The sequence below is a fragment of the Temnothorax americanus genome, unplaced genomic scaffold (genome assembly GCF_048541705.1).
Source record: "Temnothorax americanus isolate GAGA-0224 unplaced genomic scaffold, ASM4854170v1 Scaffold20, whole genome shotgun sequence".
Lineage (NCBI taxonomy): Eukaryota > Metazoa > Arthropoda > Insecta > Hymenoptera > Formicidae > Temnothorax > Temnothorax americanus.
In genome coordinates, this window is record NW_027509339.1 from 3,125,029 (window position 1) to 3,143,295 (window position 18,267).

The following is an 18,267-nucleotide window of genomic DNA, read 5'->3' on the forward strand; positions in this document are numbered from 1 at the left end:
AAGCAAGTAGTATAAAATGAGTAACGTTTAAATCATTTCCTGGCAGCGATATTAAATGGCCGTCATACTGTAGAGATTGCTTTCATCTCGTGATATCTTTTAAGTCATTTCACGCGATAGAATTCAAAGTCGACATCTGTATTTTCCAGAACCGATTTTTATTAACTACTCACGAACATTTCACAGCTAGAAACGAAATCAAACGTAGGAAAAAATTTTAATCAGCCTCGAGAAACTTTCCTTGCGTGATTTTTTTTACCTAAATCTTCATTCATTTAATCAAATTGGTACAATATAGTTTATGTTGTATTAATATAAATGTATTATATAACATTTATACATAACTTACACAACATTATATCTACTAATTGTATATTTATTAAACATCAATTTTTTAAAATTACGATTTGTTTTTAAAGACATTGAAATCTATATGTATAATATAATATTCTAATATTAAATGTAATGCAAAATTACAAGATGTAAACATGATTAAAAATTTACGTAATATAATACATCTTTATAGTTAACCAATAATATTCTTATAACAGCTCTCTAGATACTCCATTTTAAAAGATACGATAAGCTTACGTTAGTTATATCAATGTTTAAGACACACAGTTTAAAAGACAGTACTGATATATCAAACCACTATGTTGTTTCGGGAGCTGTTTATCTTTGCGTGCTGTTATACATATATCTAACTGAACGCCAATTCCTTTTGTACAACATTATACACTATCTTCGACCAAGATAAATACGGACTGGCTCGAAATTCTCTTTGGGGCCTGTTTATCAGGTTTGATAATCTCACCCTTTAGTCGACAGAATTGCAACTGTGGAATTCATATGTATTTAATGGAATTGCGTAAAAGATGTATGCATATTACGAATTATTATCGAATTAATCCATACTGCACTTAGAAATTATTAATTTGGTGTAAATTACACAATAATTTCAATATCGTCTGTTAACAATTGTTGTATAGGTCGAATTTAGCTATGTCTGATACAGTCAGGTGGATACCTTATGACTTTACGATCAAATAGCTTTACTGATCAAAGGCTCGAACACTATATTGCTGAATTAGTTAACGTCGAGCCTCAAAGAGAGTTCAGAGTTCGCGGTCACGCCTAGTGTATGTACCTTAGTACCGAACGGCTGGTCTTATCGCGAGATTGCCGGACCTTCGGACTTGATAAAAAGTGCACCTGTAAAACTAAGCAATATACTTCGTAATATATGCCGCGATAAGTATCGTATAAATCCCGAAGTATTTATAAAAGAAAGATTCGTGATTTAACTCAATGATAAAATCTGCATATGTGACGAGAGTAAGTCTTTTGTATGTGATATTGCCGAAGATTAGAAACTCAATTGTCAAAATTCCCCTTTTAATCTCTGACACGAGTGACACGTACAAAATTGGAGTGTTTCCCGTTACGAGTTCAAGACACACAATTCAGCGCCGATCTCACGGAGACCATTAGCGCTAAATACTCAGCTTCATCGACTTTTTAACAATGGTTTCGTTCCGAATCATCTACTATTGTGTGTCTACGGGCGCACAGAAAGCGGCTTTAATATGCAAAGTGTTTGAAACTTCTAAAAGCGCCTTAAGCGTTTCGAGCAACTTAAAGCCAAGCACCAGTGAAAAAAGTCAATCGCCAGTATTATCCGGAGCGGTAAATCCAGATTTACTTTTTAGTTTGAACCACCGAATAGCTTGTTAAATCTCGCTGTAATGCCGCAGCCTAAATTTGCTCGAGCGCGTGTTGTAAAGTTCTCAAAATATTTTTATGCATGAGGACACTGCCTTTTAAATATCTTAAAGAGCTCGAATTGTTATACGGTCCATGTATAACTGTTATACATATAGTTTAATATATACATATATATTAGCTTCTCTTTCGTGAAGTGAAGTAAAAGGACTTTAAAACGCTGTTAGGGTCGCAACGGTAAGGGTTCGATCTTCGTGTGGGCGTCCGGGAACGGCGGCCGGGACCACGATAACTGCAATTGTGACGGCTATACCAATAGTATATGGACGCTGTCGATCAGTAGTGCGACAGAGAACGGCCTTGTGCCCTGGTACAGCGAGGCGTGCTCGTCCACCCTCGCCACCACGTATAGCTCGGGCTCTACCGGCGAGAAGCAGGTCGTCACTACGGATTTGCATCATCACTGTACCAGCAGCCACACCGGCACGTCCGCATCGGCGCCGTTGGCGGCCGGTATTTGCGCCCTCGCCCTCGAAGCGAACAGAGATCTTACCTGGAGGGACATGCAACACATCGTAGTCAGAACTGCCAAACCTGCGAATCTGCAGGCACCCGACTGGGTGGTCAACGGCGTCGGTAGAAACGGTGAGTGATCATCAAATTCTTGATAGAGAAAAAAGATTTCTTATAAAGATTAAACGTGCATGATCTTCATAAAGAGAAAACTGCAATTATATTTATTACGTAAAGACAGTTAAATCGCAAAAGTTGCAATTTTTTATAGAAGATAAATGTAACAGTAATATAACCGATTAACATTTATTTCTTTTCTCTAGAATATTTTAATAAATCCGTTAAAGATTTATTTAGAAAGAAATCTTAGAAAATAAATATAGAATTCTAATCTAGTTAATAAAATTTATTGATAAAAAATGAGATAAAAATGTTGCGATCCAATTTCTGTTTAACAGTGAGCCACAGCTTCGGTTACGGGCTGATGGACGCCACTGCCATGGTACGCTTAGCGAGAAGATGGAGAACCGTCCCGGAGCAACACAGATGCGAGGTATCGGCGCCACATACAGGCAGGTAAGTGCTCAAAAAAATTACGCCCATTAAATAAATAATAGGAGTTTTAAAGGTTTTCTTTATTCAAAATATCGATATACACGAAAAAAATGTTACAATTATACCAAGTATATCATCAGCTTTAAGAAAAATGTTCGTGTAGGTGAGCGAAATTGAGATTTGATTCGACTGTATAGATCGCTATCTGCCCCTTGGGGGAACGAACATGTCTCTCGCAGATTACAGATTCGTTCGAGCGTGTCGGCTACCGTCAAGCGGGCTTTACTCGCCTGAAATTGCACTGGAAATCACGTGTAATGCGCCATTTACATTGTCGAGGATTGTAACGAATGGGGGACAAATCGCACGTTGCTTTGAACGAACGTTTACATAACTGAAAATATAATCATTTTGAAGTTGTGCTCCTCTAAAGCCACTAAACATAAAAGCCGTAGTCGGAATTTTATGTATACAACAATCCTAAAAGGTTTGCGCTACTAATAAACGATGAGTAATTAAAAGTTACCAACGCGATTTAATATTTATTATTTTATCGTTTTAAAATGATATCCGTCGTTGAAAAAACAGTATTATAATCGTTTTTACAATTATCTTACTGTTCAGACAAAATTGCTATCAGTGTGTGATGTGTTTCACTTATTTTATATATTAATATATCAACACTAAAAGGATTTTTATCTTATACTAATATGCTAACATCTAAAGGATTACTATTTTCATAAAAATTGTAAAATAAAATAATTATATCTTAAATATAAAAATATCAAGTTATAACCTGATATCGAGAAGTAGTATAGTTCGAGAAGAGTATAAAAATATTTAACAAATAATGCGCAATTGACCGAATTGCTGGGGATTTAAACGACAAAAGGATGTATCGACTTAAAAAAATACCTGCGAAAAATTGTATGCGCTTGACACTTGACCCAAATTTCGTCTACTTTTTAGGACAATACCGCCAAAGAGCCAATTGGTCCTCGACTTACATGTCAAGGAGTGCAGCGGTGTTAATTTCCTCGAGCACGTTCAGGTAAGCTGAGCATGTCATTCGCAAGTGACATTGGCTAATTAGCGGATTTCGTGTTGACTACGAGAAATGCAAACTTGGACGAATTTATTTTGAGGACGCAAACGTTTCGCCGGCTGGGGCTGAAAGTGGCAGAATTTTATTTACTTCTTGTTTGAATAAACTAATTTGTTTGTCATCGTTTTATACCGCCTATAGAAAACTAAGAGCAAACTGTAACTCATGCTAAATAGTTATTTAATTTTCGCCAAATTAACTTAAAGTATATTAATGACTTCATCTGCCGGCGAAACGTAATTGCTAGATCCGGTGCAGAGATCTGTTAAAGAAACTAAATGAATTAAGTTAAATACTTTTATAGAATTATTAGTTACACGGCGCAAAATTACTTCGTAATTAAAATCTACACGTCTGATTTATTCTTTTCTTTTTAGACGAGTTAACTAGCAGAATTAAGTGTATATGTGAAGTTAATAAATTATTGTTAATAAAATATTGTTAATAAAATATTTTGACACCAATTTGAAATTTTGTCAAGTTTCAGTTTATTTGCACAAAGATCTGTGTAGTAAATCGTAAATGTTGATAATGAAAAATACATGCACGTATAATTGATGATAAAGACACAATGGTACGCTTGTCATAGGCGAAGGTATCGCTGATGGCAGCGAGACGAGGAGATCTTCAGATACAGCTAACGTCTCCTCAGGGTACAAAGAGCACTCTCCTCGCTAAAAGGCCGCACGATATTTCGAAGGCCGGTTTTAGCCAATGGCCATTCATGTCTGTGCATACATGGGGAGAGAGGCCGCACGGCACCTGGAAATTAGAAATTCACAATGAGGGTCGATACCTCGGTAAGTCAATCGCATCTTCTCGTATTTCGCGTTCTCGCATAATCATTAATAAATGCTTAATTAATATTGAGGGAATTACGCAACACTAATTAAGACTTATATCTTTAATATGCCATGATTTTTATTGCTAATAACTAAACTGTCAATTATACAGACTAAACTAATTAAAATTATTTATCGCTGAAACTAATCTGCTCAATTGTCAAAGAATTATTTAGCTGGAAATAATTCTGAAAACAAATATTAATTAAAATTATTTTTTAACATGAGAAAAATCGTATTCGTCATCCTGATATAGCTTCTCTCATTTATATCAAAATTTAGAAGTCTCTTTTTTAAATTAGTTAGATTTACAAAATATTTCAATGCAACTAAGAAAATTATCTATTTACGATATAAAAACGTCAGATCACGATTCTTCTAGAATTAAAATTAATTTTAATAATTAATATATTTGCTGAAATATAACTACATTTGCTGAAATAACCAATCAAATTAATTGATAAATGTTTCAAGAACATTTTAATATCCTCAACGATATAAAATTCTCATCAAATTCTTTTTAAAGTTTCTTTAAAGGGTAAGATTTCTTTCAATCATTATATGGAACATACGACATACAATCAACTGACATTTATAAAAGACCATTATGCGAAATCTTAGATTCAAACGTCAAGAACAAAGCACTTTGTAGATTATGCCGTCATTAACTCTTGCATTCGAGAGATGCTCTGATGCGGTTGATTTAAATTTCAAATAGAATTCTACGTTGTTCGCCGCAACAATAGTTTCTAAGCGCCTCAGTAGCGTCTTCGTAAGGTCACGGTTACCAAGTTCCCTGTCAGTTGCATCTTCAAATCGAAGATGCCTGCAAGAAATTCGCTAGATACTATCATCTATTTCTGACTTACATCGAAAGAAATATTGTATAAGAAATCCATTAAAAAAAAAAACGCTAGAATTATCCGTGATATTCTCACAATCTTGGTCGCTCCTCGAACTATTGTAAATCGTATCGACAAAGGATTTACCGATTCGTACGCGTGATATCCGGGCGGAATGGCTTAGACATGTCTAGCATTGCATGCGCATCCTGCGATCCGATGCCGAGTTGGTGTTCAACTCCGCGAGATTATTCGAGATTCACCGCATTCTCGCAGCCCTCTCCCCCCCCCCGTCTGGGACGCGACCGAGAAAGCTCTTACATAAGACCCATTTGCGCGCGATCGCCTAAGAAGCTGCATTATCCGCGCAAGGCGGATAATTGCCGGCTTCGAGCTCTGTATAGAGTCCTCCCGCAAGCACTCCTGTTCGCCGCCCTTAGCGGCAAATAGCAGGGAAACATTTCGCCGCGCGGCGACGAACGCGGCCGATCTAACCGGGTAAGGTGCAAGCGTTAAAGCCACTTCGAACTGCTTCCGTGTGGGATCATCAAGGTCGATGGCTACGTAAACTTCCTCTTATGCGCTTATGCACCGCCGACCTATATTGCTATAGAGCGCGCATCCACATCCATTGTCTCGAATTGCGTTCCAGAGGCGAGAGGAGGGTCGTGGGAATATTCGAGATACTGTTAAACCATCTCGGTGTTAATACACCGCCACAAATATTCCGTGGACGTGTCTTGTAGTTTCTGAATGCGACGTGCTTATGCGCCGTCGCGACGGGGATCTCTACGAAGGATACCCTCGTTTAATTCTGAGACGTTCTTGTTAATTTCCGTTAAGACGACGGCTGAGGATAACGCGCATTACAGCTCCGTCGAACTACCGACATTTAACCGACGACGAACTTCTGACCAACGTTTAATCTTGTAATCCCGTATAATTTTTGACGTATACTATTTCGTCTATGTATCGCGTCATTCGACACGCCAGTAAGCATCGCGATACATTCCTATCTCTCTTTAACCATGCATGACGTCCGCTTTCTTTCCGCTGCATTTCACGGACGCATACCGGATCACAGGACGCGCTACACTGCACGAGTGGGCGCTGATCTTCTACGGCACCGCGACGCTGCCCGACCGGACCGAGTACGCCCTTTACAATCCGGCCGGCATGAGTATACCCAGACGGCCGTTCGTCAAGCCGCGCGAGACCGTCCCGAAGAGCCAGAACACTCTGACGAAGGGCAAGCAGACGCAGCACAAGTTCGACAAGTCCGGCAGTCTGAGCCCGCCCTACGTGGTGAACGCGCAGATTCAGTCCCAGCGGAAAGGCAAGCCCCGCGGCCAGCACAAGAACGGCAAGTCGGCTAATCGGCCCAAGCCCACCGCTCAAACTCTTCGAGGTCTCACCGGGATGAACAGGGGGCCCAACAACGTGGCCGGTGACGTGCGTTTGATCACGTCGCGGCCACGTGGTAGAAGTACGCCCAGCCCAGTTACCAGCACCGTGTCCCAGACCGTTACGACGACGAAAACCACAAGCAAACAGATTATTACACAGAAGATCATCGACGTGGTTACCGCCTCGTCCCTTCAAAGGGGACTGATCTTGTTGGAGCCGCCGGCAAAGGCGGCTACTAACAAGGTCCCGGCGGTATTTCAGCAATATCCCAAGATCCAACAGCTCTATCCGGTTTACGGTGGGGCTCGCGGCGCCGGTCAACACGCCACGAGGGCCAAAGGACTCGACCTGCTGCAGGACGAACAATTCGACCCAAGAAACCTGCAACTGGACAAGGGTACCTAAACAAATGAGAGTCTTGGCGAGATGTGTCGGTTGTTTAATGGCGACAATCGGAAGCTGTTATATGTTTGCGAGAAAATATCATTGCTTACTTTAAATTAGGTTCCTACAGAGTTTAGTCTTAACTGAATTAAATTAAATAATGAACTAAAATCTATAAATACAAATACAATAAGATACGAGTCACTTCTCGTGACTGTTTACATATGATTGGTTAAGAGATTTTTAATTTTGTTATTTTGAAATATAACGTAAGTTTACATATATTTAAAAAAATTGAATAAAAAATTTAAATATCAGTATTTACATAATCGCGATAAAAAAATCTGCACCACAGTTGATTAAACATATCTACGAAAAATTTAGTGTCGCGCGCACAGATAATCGCGATGACTAATAAGGCCAATCTATCTGCACTATTGTTCTCAACAGCGGTATTTTATACCGCGGGACAACAAAGAAGGTCGTTTCACAGCTTCCGATCGTTTCCCATTCGCTTCCACGCATCCGCCCGCACACCCGCACGCGAAGCGTGGAAAGTAGAGATGTATCGCGCGCAAAGCCCCGAAGATTAAACGAATCCGCTGGAATTTGGTTTTCGTATTTTCTCTTTTGTGTTAGCTGATTGCGACCACACCGTTACTTTTGTTTGTGTACATGGATATATTATCCCATGGCTATTAATACGCAACACTGTAGACAAGCTCATTTCGCATTATTCACGTTTTTTTTTTATGTGAGTTTAGAATGTTTCACGTGAAATGATCCTTATGTATTTTTCTACTAAGTATGATGAAACTTCTTCGCGTATCTCTCTTCTCTCGAACTAAAAACGAGAGTTTTCAATGTTTTCTGCAGAAACTTTGTTTTGCTGTGACATTTTTTTGTCGGAACACTTTATAAGAAATATCGTACAAGGTATTTCGTATAAAGCGCTGATATCTTTATAGCTTTCGTAGCTAGACGGATCTAGAAAATTGCCGTAAGTGAAGTTTCGTTGAGTAAATTATATATTTGCATGATTAATACGCACGAATAGAAATTTATACAAATATCATTTTTAATTTAAACAAATTTTGTCTATGTTATTGCACCCGATGGTTTTCACGCGCTGATGAAAGAACTATCAGTTTTCTTTGTGGCTACTGTAAATTATTTAAGAAGATTATTTGGCACACTATATATGTATATTTATATAAATTTATAAAATGTGTCTTTCTTCTTCAACCGTAAGCTATTCGCCGTCAAACTCGCGTCCGCCAAACTTCCAGAGAGTTTCCTCTTAAGTGTAAGTAGCGCGCGCACTTAAATATTTAGCATAGTTTCGTCTTTATGTCAAACGTCGGGTTTTTCGTTATGTTGACACTTCCTGCGTCGCTTCTTCCTGTTGTTACAATCCAAGCTTCTTGCGTGAACGGCAGGTCGATAATGGGGAAACTTATCGAGGCCGGTAACGCGCGCTATGGCCTTCAATCAAAACTTTCAATGACTTAGTTATCGATGAGTCTCATATATAGCCTCGAACACGCATCTGTATGCGCCGGCTATCTAATGTATTGCCGACATGTATCGCCTTGCACCCTATTATCCTTATACACGGGACGCGGACCATTGTCTTTGACAATGAGAAAATTGTGTTTCCACTTTCATTTCACTTCCTGTCTAAAATACGATTTAAAAATTATTGTATTGTTTACTCTTAGATATTTAACTTTTAACTTAACATTTTTGTCTTTTGACTTGTCATTAAATAATAATTTAGAAAGATACGATAAAATATTTAGGAAAATTTATATTTTTTATATACTAGTAATATTTCATCTTTTCTATTTTATTTTGTTTTATAGTATAATCCTGACATATTGTTACATATCTTAATTCGAACCATGTGATATTATAATTTGAAAGTAATTTTTCTCAAAATAGCAACGTAAATCTCGCAAATGATCCGCGAATCTCGCAAATAATGTTCATGATTGCGCTTGTTATCTCCTTTCCGAATTCTCGAATTCTAGATCACCATGTAACCGCAAATCGCTCAAAATTCAGTGAAACGCGACGACGCGAACGGTACTGAAAACCGCTAATGCGTACCGTGAAATGGAAAAGCCGATGAGAGCGAAACGAACCACCCCATCATGGTGGAGAGACCGGGCGGCTCCTCTCTCTCTCTCTCGTCTATCATCGCTACTAAATAATTTCCGCCATGATTGGAAATTTTTTCGCCCGCTTACCCCGCAAAATGGTTCCCGTTCTTAAGGCATTATTATCGAGGTTCGCTTCTCCAATAGTGCGCGCTAACGACCCGTCGAGCACAATGCCCTTACATTCCCATTGTCTTACGAATAGCCCGCCACGTTGTCCCGATCGGTTTTTGACATTTTTACGCTCCCCTTTTACCCTCCTCTTGCGTCATCCTCCCATTCATTTCCCTCAACCCTCGGTCGCAAGTTATTTCCTCTCTCGATACTTTTGATAAAAGAAGTTGTCCGAGCGTCGCGACGCCTGTCACTTTACCAGCCATGTCGCGCGCTCGTAACAGCAACATTTTAACGATGACTTTATTACAACTGGCAACCGGCACAGTTTACGGATGCCGGCCAAAAGAGGACACGCGAGAGTAGTCCCGTCGCGACAAATTGGATCCGCTTTTCCACCACTTTGATTTCTGGTCTCCCGTCACGACTCTCCACCTATAAAATCCAGTCTGAAATTTAGCTTTTCCCGTGAGACTGATTTCGTTCGAACCTGGTATATGTTCGAACCTGTATATATTTTAACTTTTCTGTTCTGTGTCTATCTAAACAAAATAGGAATTCATATAACATCTAAAATTAACTTTTCTAATAGAAAAGTAAAAACATTGTGCTTCGTTATCTCAGTGATAAGTATAACATTTTTAATTTTAAAATATTTCGAGTAATATTAAAATTAAAAAATGTATGCTTATCACTGATAACGATAGCACAATGTTTTTACTTTTAATCAATTCTTTAAATTCATTTCTTAATTAATATGCAAATCTTGATTATTGTGGCACGGTTTAAACCAGTGGTTGAGAGAGAGTATCAAATAATCCTCCCGAGCTGTTAATGGCTGGCTGAGAAGACACGATATATAAAATTAGCTTCCATTTAGCAATATTTAGCATAGCTTCTCCGTCTTGGAGAAGCTAGCTAAATGGAAGGTTCCTTGCCCGTGGCGCAAGGAAACCTCGCAGATGTATCTCGGGCAAAAACGATAATCGTCTACGAGTTTTTACTATTCTCTCGTTGCACAGAACACTTTGCATTTAATTCCGACGTACACATTTCACTAAGTAAATGCGCGCGAAAAGTCGTCGCTGATTACTCGGTTATTTTTAACTCTAATTTAATCAAGACTGGAACCTTTCCTTCTCCGCGCGCGCGCGCTTTCCTCCATCGCAGACATTGTTCCCGCGAGTGAGCTCAGGACAAAATTTTCCCCACGGCATCGCGACGTTGTATTAATTTCCCGGACGGCGCCGTCGACGTCTCCGCCGCCCCTTCCACTGTCTCGCACGCGTCTCGTCTACCTCATGAAACCTTCCATTTTACCACCTTCACCTCTCTACGAAATGCAATGTCTTACGTGATATTTGCGGGCAAGGTCGCGGAGTAATTTCTGAGAAAGTGAAAAGCACTTCCGATAAGCAGATGAAAGAAATCGATAATAAATATGTCCAATAATTATGACTTTGCTGCTCCGCGACGATTTAAAATACGAATGTTTCATAAGATTTGAAAAATACACACAGATTTAGGCGCAATATGATACATACGATATTATTGATATTTTTATATTATACGGAGATAATTTGAACTCCATTCTATCAGAACCTCGCTTATGAAAATGGCGCTGCGAGGCTCTGCAAGCTTGCGTTTATATTCTCAGGTACGTATATCACGTAAAATCTACTATAGAGTTGATTGCAATCGTGTCTGCATGTATGTATTTAATGTAAAAATAACAGTATATAGGTAGTTATTATTGCGTAATTGCTATACAGGACAAACACGTTATTTTCAATCCATCCCTTGCTTAAGGAGTAAACATAAAATTTTGGCAGCACGCTTGCATTTTTTATATTTGAATCTTATCGCATATGTTACACGTTTGTCAAAAATTATAATTATTTCAAGAGTACTGGAGGCAGAAAAATTTTCAGATATTAAATAGAAGAATGTTACGGAGAAATAGCTTCGACAATCATTTCAATTTTCTTTTTTTTTTCATTTTCTAAATGCTACAGTCTTTCCTCTGCAACTTTTTTTCTGTCTCTAATATTTTCAAGATCTATGAATCGCTTTTTGTAAAGTATTTCATACAATCACTCGATATGAAATAGCTATCATTACACTGAGAAAAAAGTTGTTAACTTAATTGGCTAAATATTTTTAACTAATTATTATCTTTCTAATTGAAATATTTATGTATTTAAATTAAATACGATATATTTTAAATCTAACGTGACGTAATTTGACTCAAATACTTAAACATTTCAATTAAAAAAATAATTAATTGAAAATATTTAGTCAAGTTAACAACTTTTTTTTTCAGTGTATCACTCGAATCGCGCTAATGTAGCTGGCGCTGTTGTTTTAGACACTCTGGAGGAGTGGAAGCTTGTGTTCTTCGGCACGGACACGTCAGTGGAAGTGGACGACCAGCTGGACAAGGACAAGCCGCTGCCGCCAGTGGTCCACGAGGAATTGAACAACGCGCCTTCGGACCTCGGGCACAACGCCGTGGATACCGAGGGCGATCCGTGGACGGGTAGCCGGCAGATGGACCGAGTCTCACACCCGGAGGTGCAGAGGCCGACGACGGAGAACCAGACGAGTGGCTGTGCCGCCTTCGAAGCCGGAGGCAGCGGGTGCCTAGGTGGGTGCCTCATACTACTCCTTCTAGCCTATCTGACCGGCGTGCCCGGCTGGCGGGAGTTGATCACCAGCTGGCCTGCCTCGACGAACAGTCGGAGCGAGTTGGGCACGGAGGCGAATCGGCCGCTGATCGCGGCAGCGAGCGTCGTCCCGATGACGACGGCGATGTCGTGGGCTGGCGACACGACGTCGCGACGCGCTATCCCGACGGCGATACATCGCGCGCCGGATGCGCGCAGGTGTACATGATGACAGCGGATCGCGTTTGGTCCCGCGACGGCTCGCGGCCCGATCCTGTGACTCCGGGTCACCGGGATTGCCGCGCGCGGGACGGCCGCGCGGATTTCGACGACGTGTGCCTGACGCGCTCTTGTGATCCGTGAAATTTTAATATACTTGTGATGAAGAGAGGTGTCGCGCGTAGAAATCGGAAGGGGGAAGGGAAAGAAGGGGAGGACTCCGTGGCCTCCTTTCCCGGTGCTAATTGTCTCGAGAAGAGATCCAAAGGACTGTCCAATGCTGAATTATCGTCTGTTCTTCTCTTATTGGAAGAGAAACTAATGATGTGTGTTTGATGATAGACACATCGAGTCTGAGAACTTCGTGGCTCGGTTAGAGCGTTCCTCGTGATCAGGGAAATGCGATTTTCTCGCTAACACGCGCCGTTAGGGTCGGCTTTGGCCTAATTTGTTTGTGTCGTGCAAGGAAGCGAGTCTCTCGTAATCGACACGAAACGTCCGCGGACGCTTGCGCCATGACAACGCTCTATTCGTGAGGGGTGGCTTCGACTGATCGAAGTTCGCGTTGCGACGAGGATGGGACGGAAACTAGATGTTTACGAGGCAGGAAATGCACGGTTCTGTTACCGATTGCACGATGATTCGGATGAACTCTCGATTTCTCATTAAAAGCGCTTGTTTTTTAAGGAATTCGACATAGAGCCCATTTGGGCCATTGAAAGGATTATGTTTCTCCTGTTTTCTTTTTCGATTTTTTCATGTTTAAAAAAAATATAAGTTTTGTTCTACAAGAAACTTTAACGGAACTATGTATTAGACAGCAGAAGTTTGCGGAAAGTTTCATATAAATTGTTGACATAAAATTTCGAAGAAAATTCAACATTGCAAATTTCTCGATAGACATGAGAAAATGTGATTTTTTGCACGACCCATTATCGTCGTTTCTTATACGTTATCTTCCGCCGCGAGTTTTTCCCTAAAGTAGTGCAAAGTGAACTTTTCTGGTAATAAAAAAAGTAAAATAAAAAATAAATTTATCATAATCCACAACTAATAAATAAAAAATAAAAAATATTTAAGATTTAATAATGTAATATCGGAAATCGAGAGTTTGTCACTTTTCCAAATCTTTCCGTCTCCATAAAATTGCCGCAGTCACAGCCGTGTAATTCTATGGACGTGCTTGTAAATATATGCAAAGCGTATTTATTATACCTCGCAAAGTTACGTACGATCTTAGGAGTTTCAAGAGTAATGGCACTGCGATCCCGTGGCATCCTCTTCCGCCACGTTGAACGAAGCAGAAATGGGTAAACAACCAATGTTTTGATAAATGTATTCTGGAATTCTGCTTGACTTTTACACGAAAGCAGTCGCAAGGCCGTCATAATAATGAATCTTAAATTCATATTCGCCATTTTTAACTGGCGCCGTATTTAACGTTAGCAAAGACGGCTAATTGAGTTTATGTTCTATTTAATTAATACAAAGAAACACTGAGTTGTATCCTTTCAGTTTTACGATGATTCATGTGCCATGTAACTGTATCAATTAAATTTTTTTCCAGAAATCAAATCAATCTTCTTTCGAGCTTTTTTTTAATTCAAATTGAAGAATCGAAGAAAGATTTCAGCAATCGATTGTAACGCAATCTACCTTGCTCGATTCTGTTCAGCGTTTCAGTCGAGGCCGGTCATACGTGACAGCGTCCTATATTCACATGTGTAATTTTCCACGTGAACTTTTTGTATATACGAGACAAAAAAATAATAACAGGGAGCCAACTGCCATTAACGAGACCCGATTCGTGCGGTCTCGTGCCCTGTCTCTGCTGGAAAAATTGCCTCGCGTAACTTATAGTACATCCGATGGAGCTGCAGTTAACTTCAGCCAACGTCGTCGATTTTGATCGACGGATTTTGGCTCCGCCGACGTGTTCCAGGGGGGTAGGGAGGGAACAGTTTTTCTCTCGCCTTCTTTTTCTTCTTCCCCTTTGCCCTATCTCTGTCTCTCTTTCTCTTCTCCTTCCCCCCCTCCTTTCTGTCTCTCTCTTTCTCTCTTTTGCTCGCTCAAATGCATGAAAACACACGATTTTTCTCTACCTCTCTATCTCTTTTTCTTTATTTTTTTATCTTCTCGTCTATCGGTCAACACCCTTTTTATTTTCCAACATCCTTAACATTCTCCTGTCTGCCAGCTTTCCCTTACGTTCCGTTTCTGAACCTTTCTCCACGCTTCATAAGCACTCTGCGTCCCTGCAAGAAGATATTCGGTGAGCTATTAGCACTGCCGAACTAGGGAAGCTATAGGGAGGTTCTCCGGCTGCCTATGTAAACAGTTGGGGATGGGGTACACGAAGCTGCGTGTGGATTTTGGATGCACATTAAACCTCGGGTTTTATTAAGATCAACGACAATGACCGTGTGCTTAGTAATTTACTTTAGCGAGTAATACCATTTCTTCTTGTTAACAAGGTAATGCGTACGTTGGATATATATTATTTAACTTAATTGCAAATACGTAGCTTCTATTATTTTTAATATAAAATGTGTTACAACGTACGGAATTTCGTGAAAATATTTCTATATAGTGATCAATGAAGGAGGATATTTTAATTACCGTATTTAAAGATATGTTATAAATATACAAACATATACATGTAATATACAAAAATTTAGTGTAATTTTTAATATTTTGTTAAAAGAGAAAGAATCATTGTGCCACGAGTATCGTTCGTACGTTCATAATTCACACTTGGCCTCGAAAGTACAGTATATCAAATTGTCGACACGAAACTTGCTCAAAACGTTGTTAACTATGATAATTAAAAATTGCGCGGTCCGCAAGTGTTTGTAAGCTAATAAATGCCCGTAACGCTTAGCCAATTCGATGGCGATAAGAACCGTCGCGCCATTGAATATTTCGATATTTTCTGAACAATTTTTAGATACCATCGTTTTGCTTGGAATATCGATGAAAAAAAAAACCCGGCGGATGCTATTCTATTGCGAGCTTAGAGGTAATCGCGCGTGCTTGGTAAAAATTTCAATTGCGGGGATAAGCAGTAAACTCGACGAGAAAGCCGGGAGCTTCGCGGCGAGTTGACAGGGCGATTTTTCTTTATCGGGGAACGATCGTCAACGAGTTATCGAGTCGGAAGTTTTCACCATCGAGAATTCCGCCACTGCAAAAATTCGTTTCTAGGATTTACGATTTATATCAACGCGGCGAATCCAATCATGTTCCGTCGAAAGTTGTAGACCACAAATCAGAAGTTAACTGTGCACGACAAGCCAGAAATCGAATTACAATTGATATATTGTTACTTGCCGATTATAAATAAAGCGCGAACAGTTTTGAAAGTTCGTATGTTATCCGATATGCTCCACGGATTTCGTCATATTGTTGGTCAAAGATCATAAGATACATATTGCAGCGCAGTCAAATTATTCAATAAATTGTCATTATCAGTTTTTATCTATAAGATTTTTAAGATACGAATGCGATGAATTTAATTAACACTTGACAAAAATCGTAAATAACTACTTGATCGACGTCGCTCCGTACTTTTATCGCGCATCGATACCCTAGAAACTAATACGCCGAAAGGCTGAACAATCGTACGAAAAAGGGAAAATTGAATGGCTTCGAAATTAAATTGACGTTACAGTCGCGATACTAAATGTCTCTTTCCAAGCGGCGTTCTGCGAATGAAACGTTTGTGATTTTTCGAGACTGATGCTGTAATGGATGGCTATCGAATGCAATCGCAAGGAAAAAAATATATATGTACTCGAATGTATTAATCCCTGGATCTGACGATACTATCTCGGTCAAGAGATGCAAAACGTGGTCAAGTGCTTCTACGTCGAATACACTCAACTCCAAAGTTAGTGCTTGTCATACAATAAGGTATTAATATACTAAATAAAAAAAGATAAAATATAATATTATATATTATTATATATATAAATATATAATATATATTTTTTATTATTTTACTTATATACAATCAAGTTGTATATCTAGTAAAATTTTGAGAATATTATATTATAATTTGAAATGACAACATATAACTATATGGTAACAAAAATACTTATTACGCTCGAGACTCTAACATATAAATATTTTTTATTTTTTATTGAATATGTGAAAATAGTGTTCTCAATCTTAAAACAATTAATGTCACTTTATTCTATTTTATACTATTAGCGATTCAAAATTAATTTGCGAATTTTCATACTTTCTGCAGTTATTAAATGCGCTATCGCGCATCTCACATGTTAAAATATTTGGTCTATTTTTGTTGTTCAATTTCAATATTTAAAATTTTTTTTATCAAACGTTATTTTTTATGACGTAAAAATAAAGCAAAATCCTCACATTACGGAAGCACATTACACATAGAGGAAAGCCGCGATTGCAAAGCTGCAGATAAGATCAGAAAGAATATCGGACTGAGTACTTCGAAATCAGATTACATTAGCAACTAAATTCTCGTTTCTTACGGAAAATTGAACATGCACCAAGCGCGAGTTCCGGTACCGTATTTCTCGATGGATGGATAGAAAAGATATTTAATATTCCAATTCCGTCATCGATATTGAGAAAGAGAGACGCGCGAATAGAATCAACTTTTTCTTTATCTTCTTTGACAGCCGTTATACGGCTCCTTTATACGACGTGTCCTTTTTTATATACGTGGATGAATAAGATTTTTACCAGCAATCTACCTAAGGTAAGAAATCCAAATATTATAGTGGAAAAACGAAAAATCCTGTTTACTGTCAATGCAATTTCTAGGAATCCTTTCCTTATATCTTATGCAATTTTTTCGATTCCTTGCGTCGCGCGGGTGTAGAAAAAATCCAAAATTCGCATAGAACCGAAAATATACATATTTTATTTCTCCGTTATTGTTTTCTATTTTGTGACTGTTTTATGTATACAACATTCGAACTTTCATAGCGTCGCACAAAATTAAAATTTAGTTTTATATAACAGATCAATGTTTTCAGTACTGTTCTTTTCATCTCCAAAAAATATTGGCTTGTGTTTCTTTTTTAAAGCGATCGATTACACGACAGAGATTAATTCTAGCGGGTCTTCAGCATTCGCGAAGGTTCTCTTTAATCAAAAATTCGTTTCTCGCGATGTAAAACGAAAAAAAAAAAGACCGTCATATTGTGAAGTACATCGAGAGGAAGAGAGCAGTTCTGATATGAAGCAGCGAAGGGCGGGCTGAAGCGAGATGGAAATTCAAAGGCGCGCGAGTTGATTTACAGACAAAGATTCCCTGAATTTCATCTCTGATCAAAAGCGTATAGCTCGGTCGGCATTTTGCGAAATGCTCCGCTCACAAAGGAATAATTATAATGACCCGCGTATGTGCAAAATATGATGAAAGAAATACCCGCGCAGTAATCCGTATCGTACTTCGCAGATTAATTGCGAAATATAGTCGGACAGAATAGTAAGATTAGTTGACTTTACCTTTGAAAATGTGCTCATAATTGTCAAATATTAATTTTCCTCTCGTAGCCGTGAACGACAAATAAGATTTCTTTTAATCCTACGTCAAAATATATTTTCCCATTAATCTTTAAATTGAATTTTTACACGAACGTTGAATTATATATATTTTTTAAAAATATAATAACACATACGCATATATATAAAACACGTGATTTGAGTTAAATTTTACGTAGCAGACGAAGAAGTAGAGTTTTTCTCATT

General features: G+C 38.8%; 1 protein-coding gene across 4 annotated transcripts in view; it reads left to right on the top strand.

Annotated features, from left to right (window-relative positions):
• Positions 1-18,267, top strand: part of LOC143897559 (furin-like protease 1) — a 219,115-nt gene that overhangs the window by 187,303 nt on the left and 13,545 nt on the right. For 3 of the 4 annotated variants that reach the window (XM_077406371.1, XM_077406369.1, XM_077406370.1), the window contains exons 7-12: positions 1,950-2,367; positions 2,694-2,811; positions 3,760-3,841; positions 4,485-4,695; positions 6,664-7,383; positions 12,015-12,293. In XM_077406371.1, coding sequence (XP_077262497.1) covers positions 1,950-2,367; positions 2,694-2,811; positions 3,760-3,841; positions 4,485-4,695; positions 6,664-7,383; positions 12,015-12,293 — 1,828 coding nt within the window. The remainder of the gene's footprint in view (positions 1-1,949; positions 2,368-2,693; positions 2,812-3,759; positions 3,842-4,484; positions 4,696-6,663; positions 7,384-12,014; positions 12,294-18,267) is intronic. The other variant, XM_077406373.1, reaches the window with a different exon arrangement.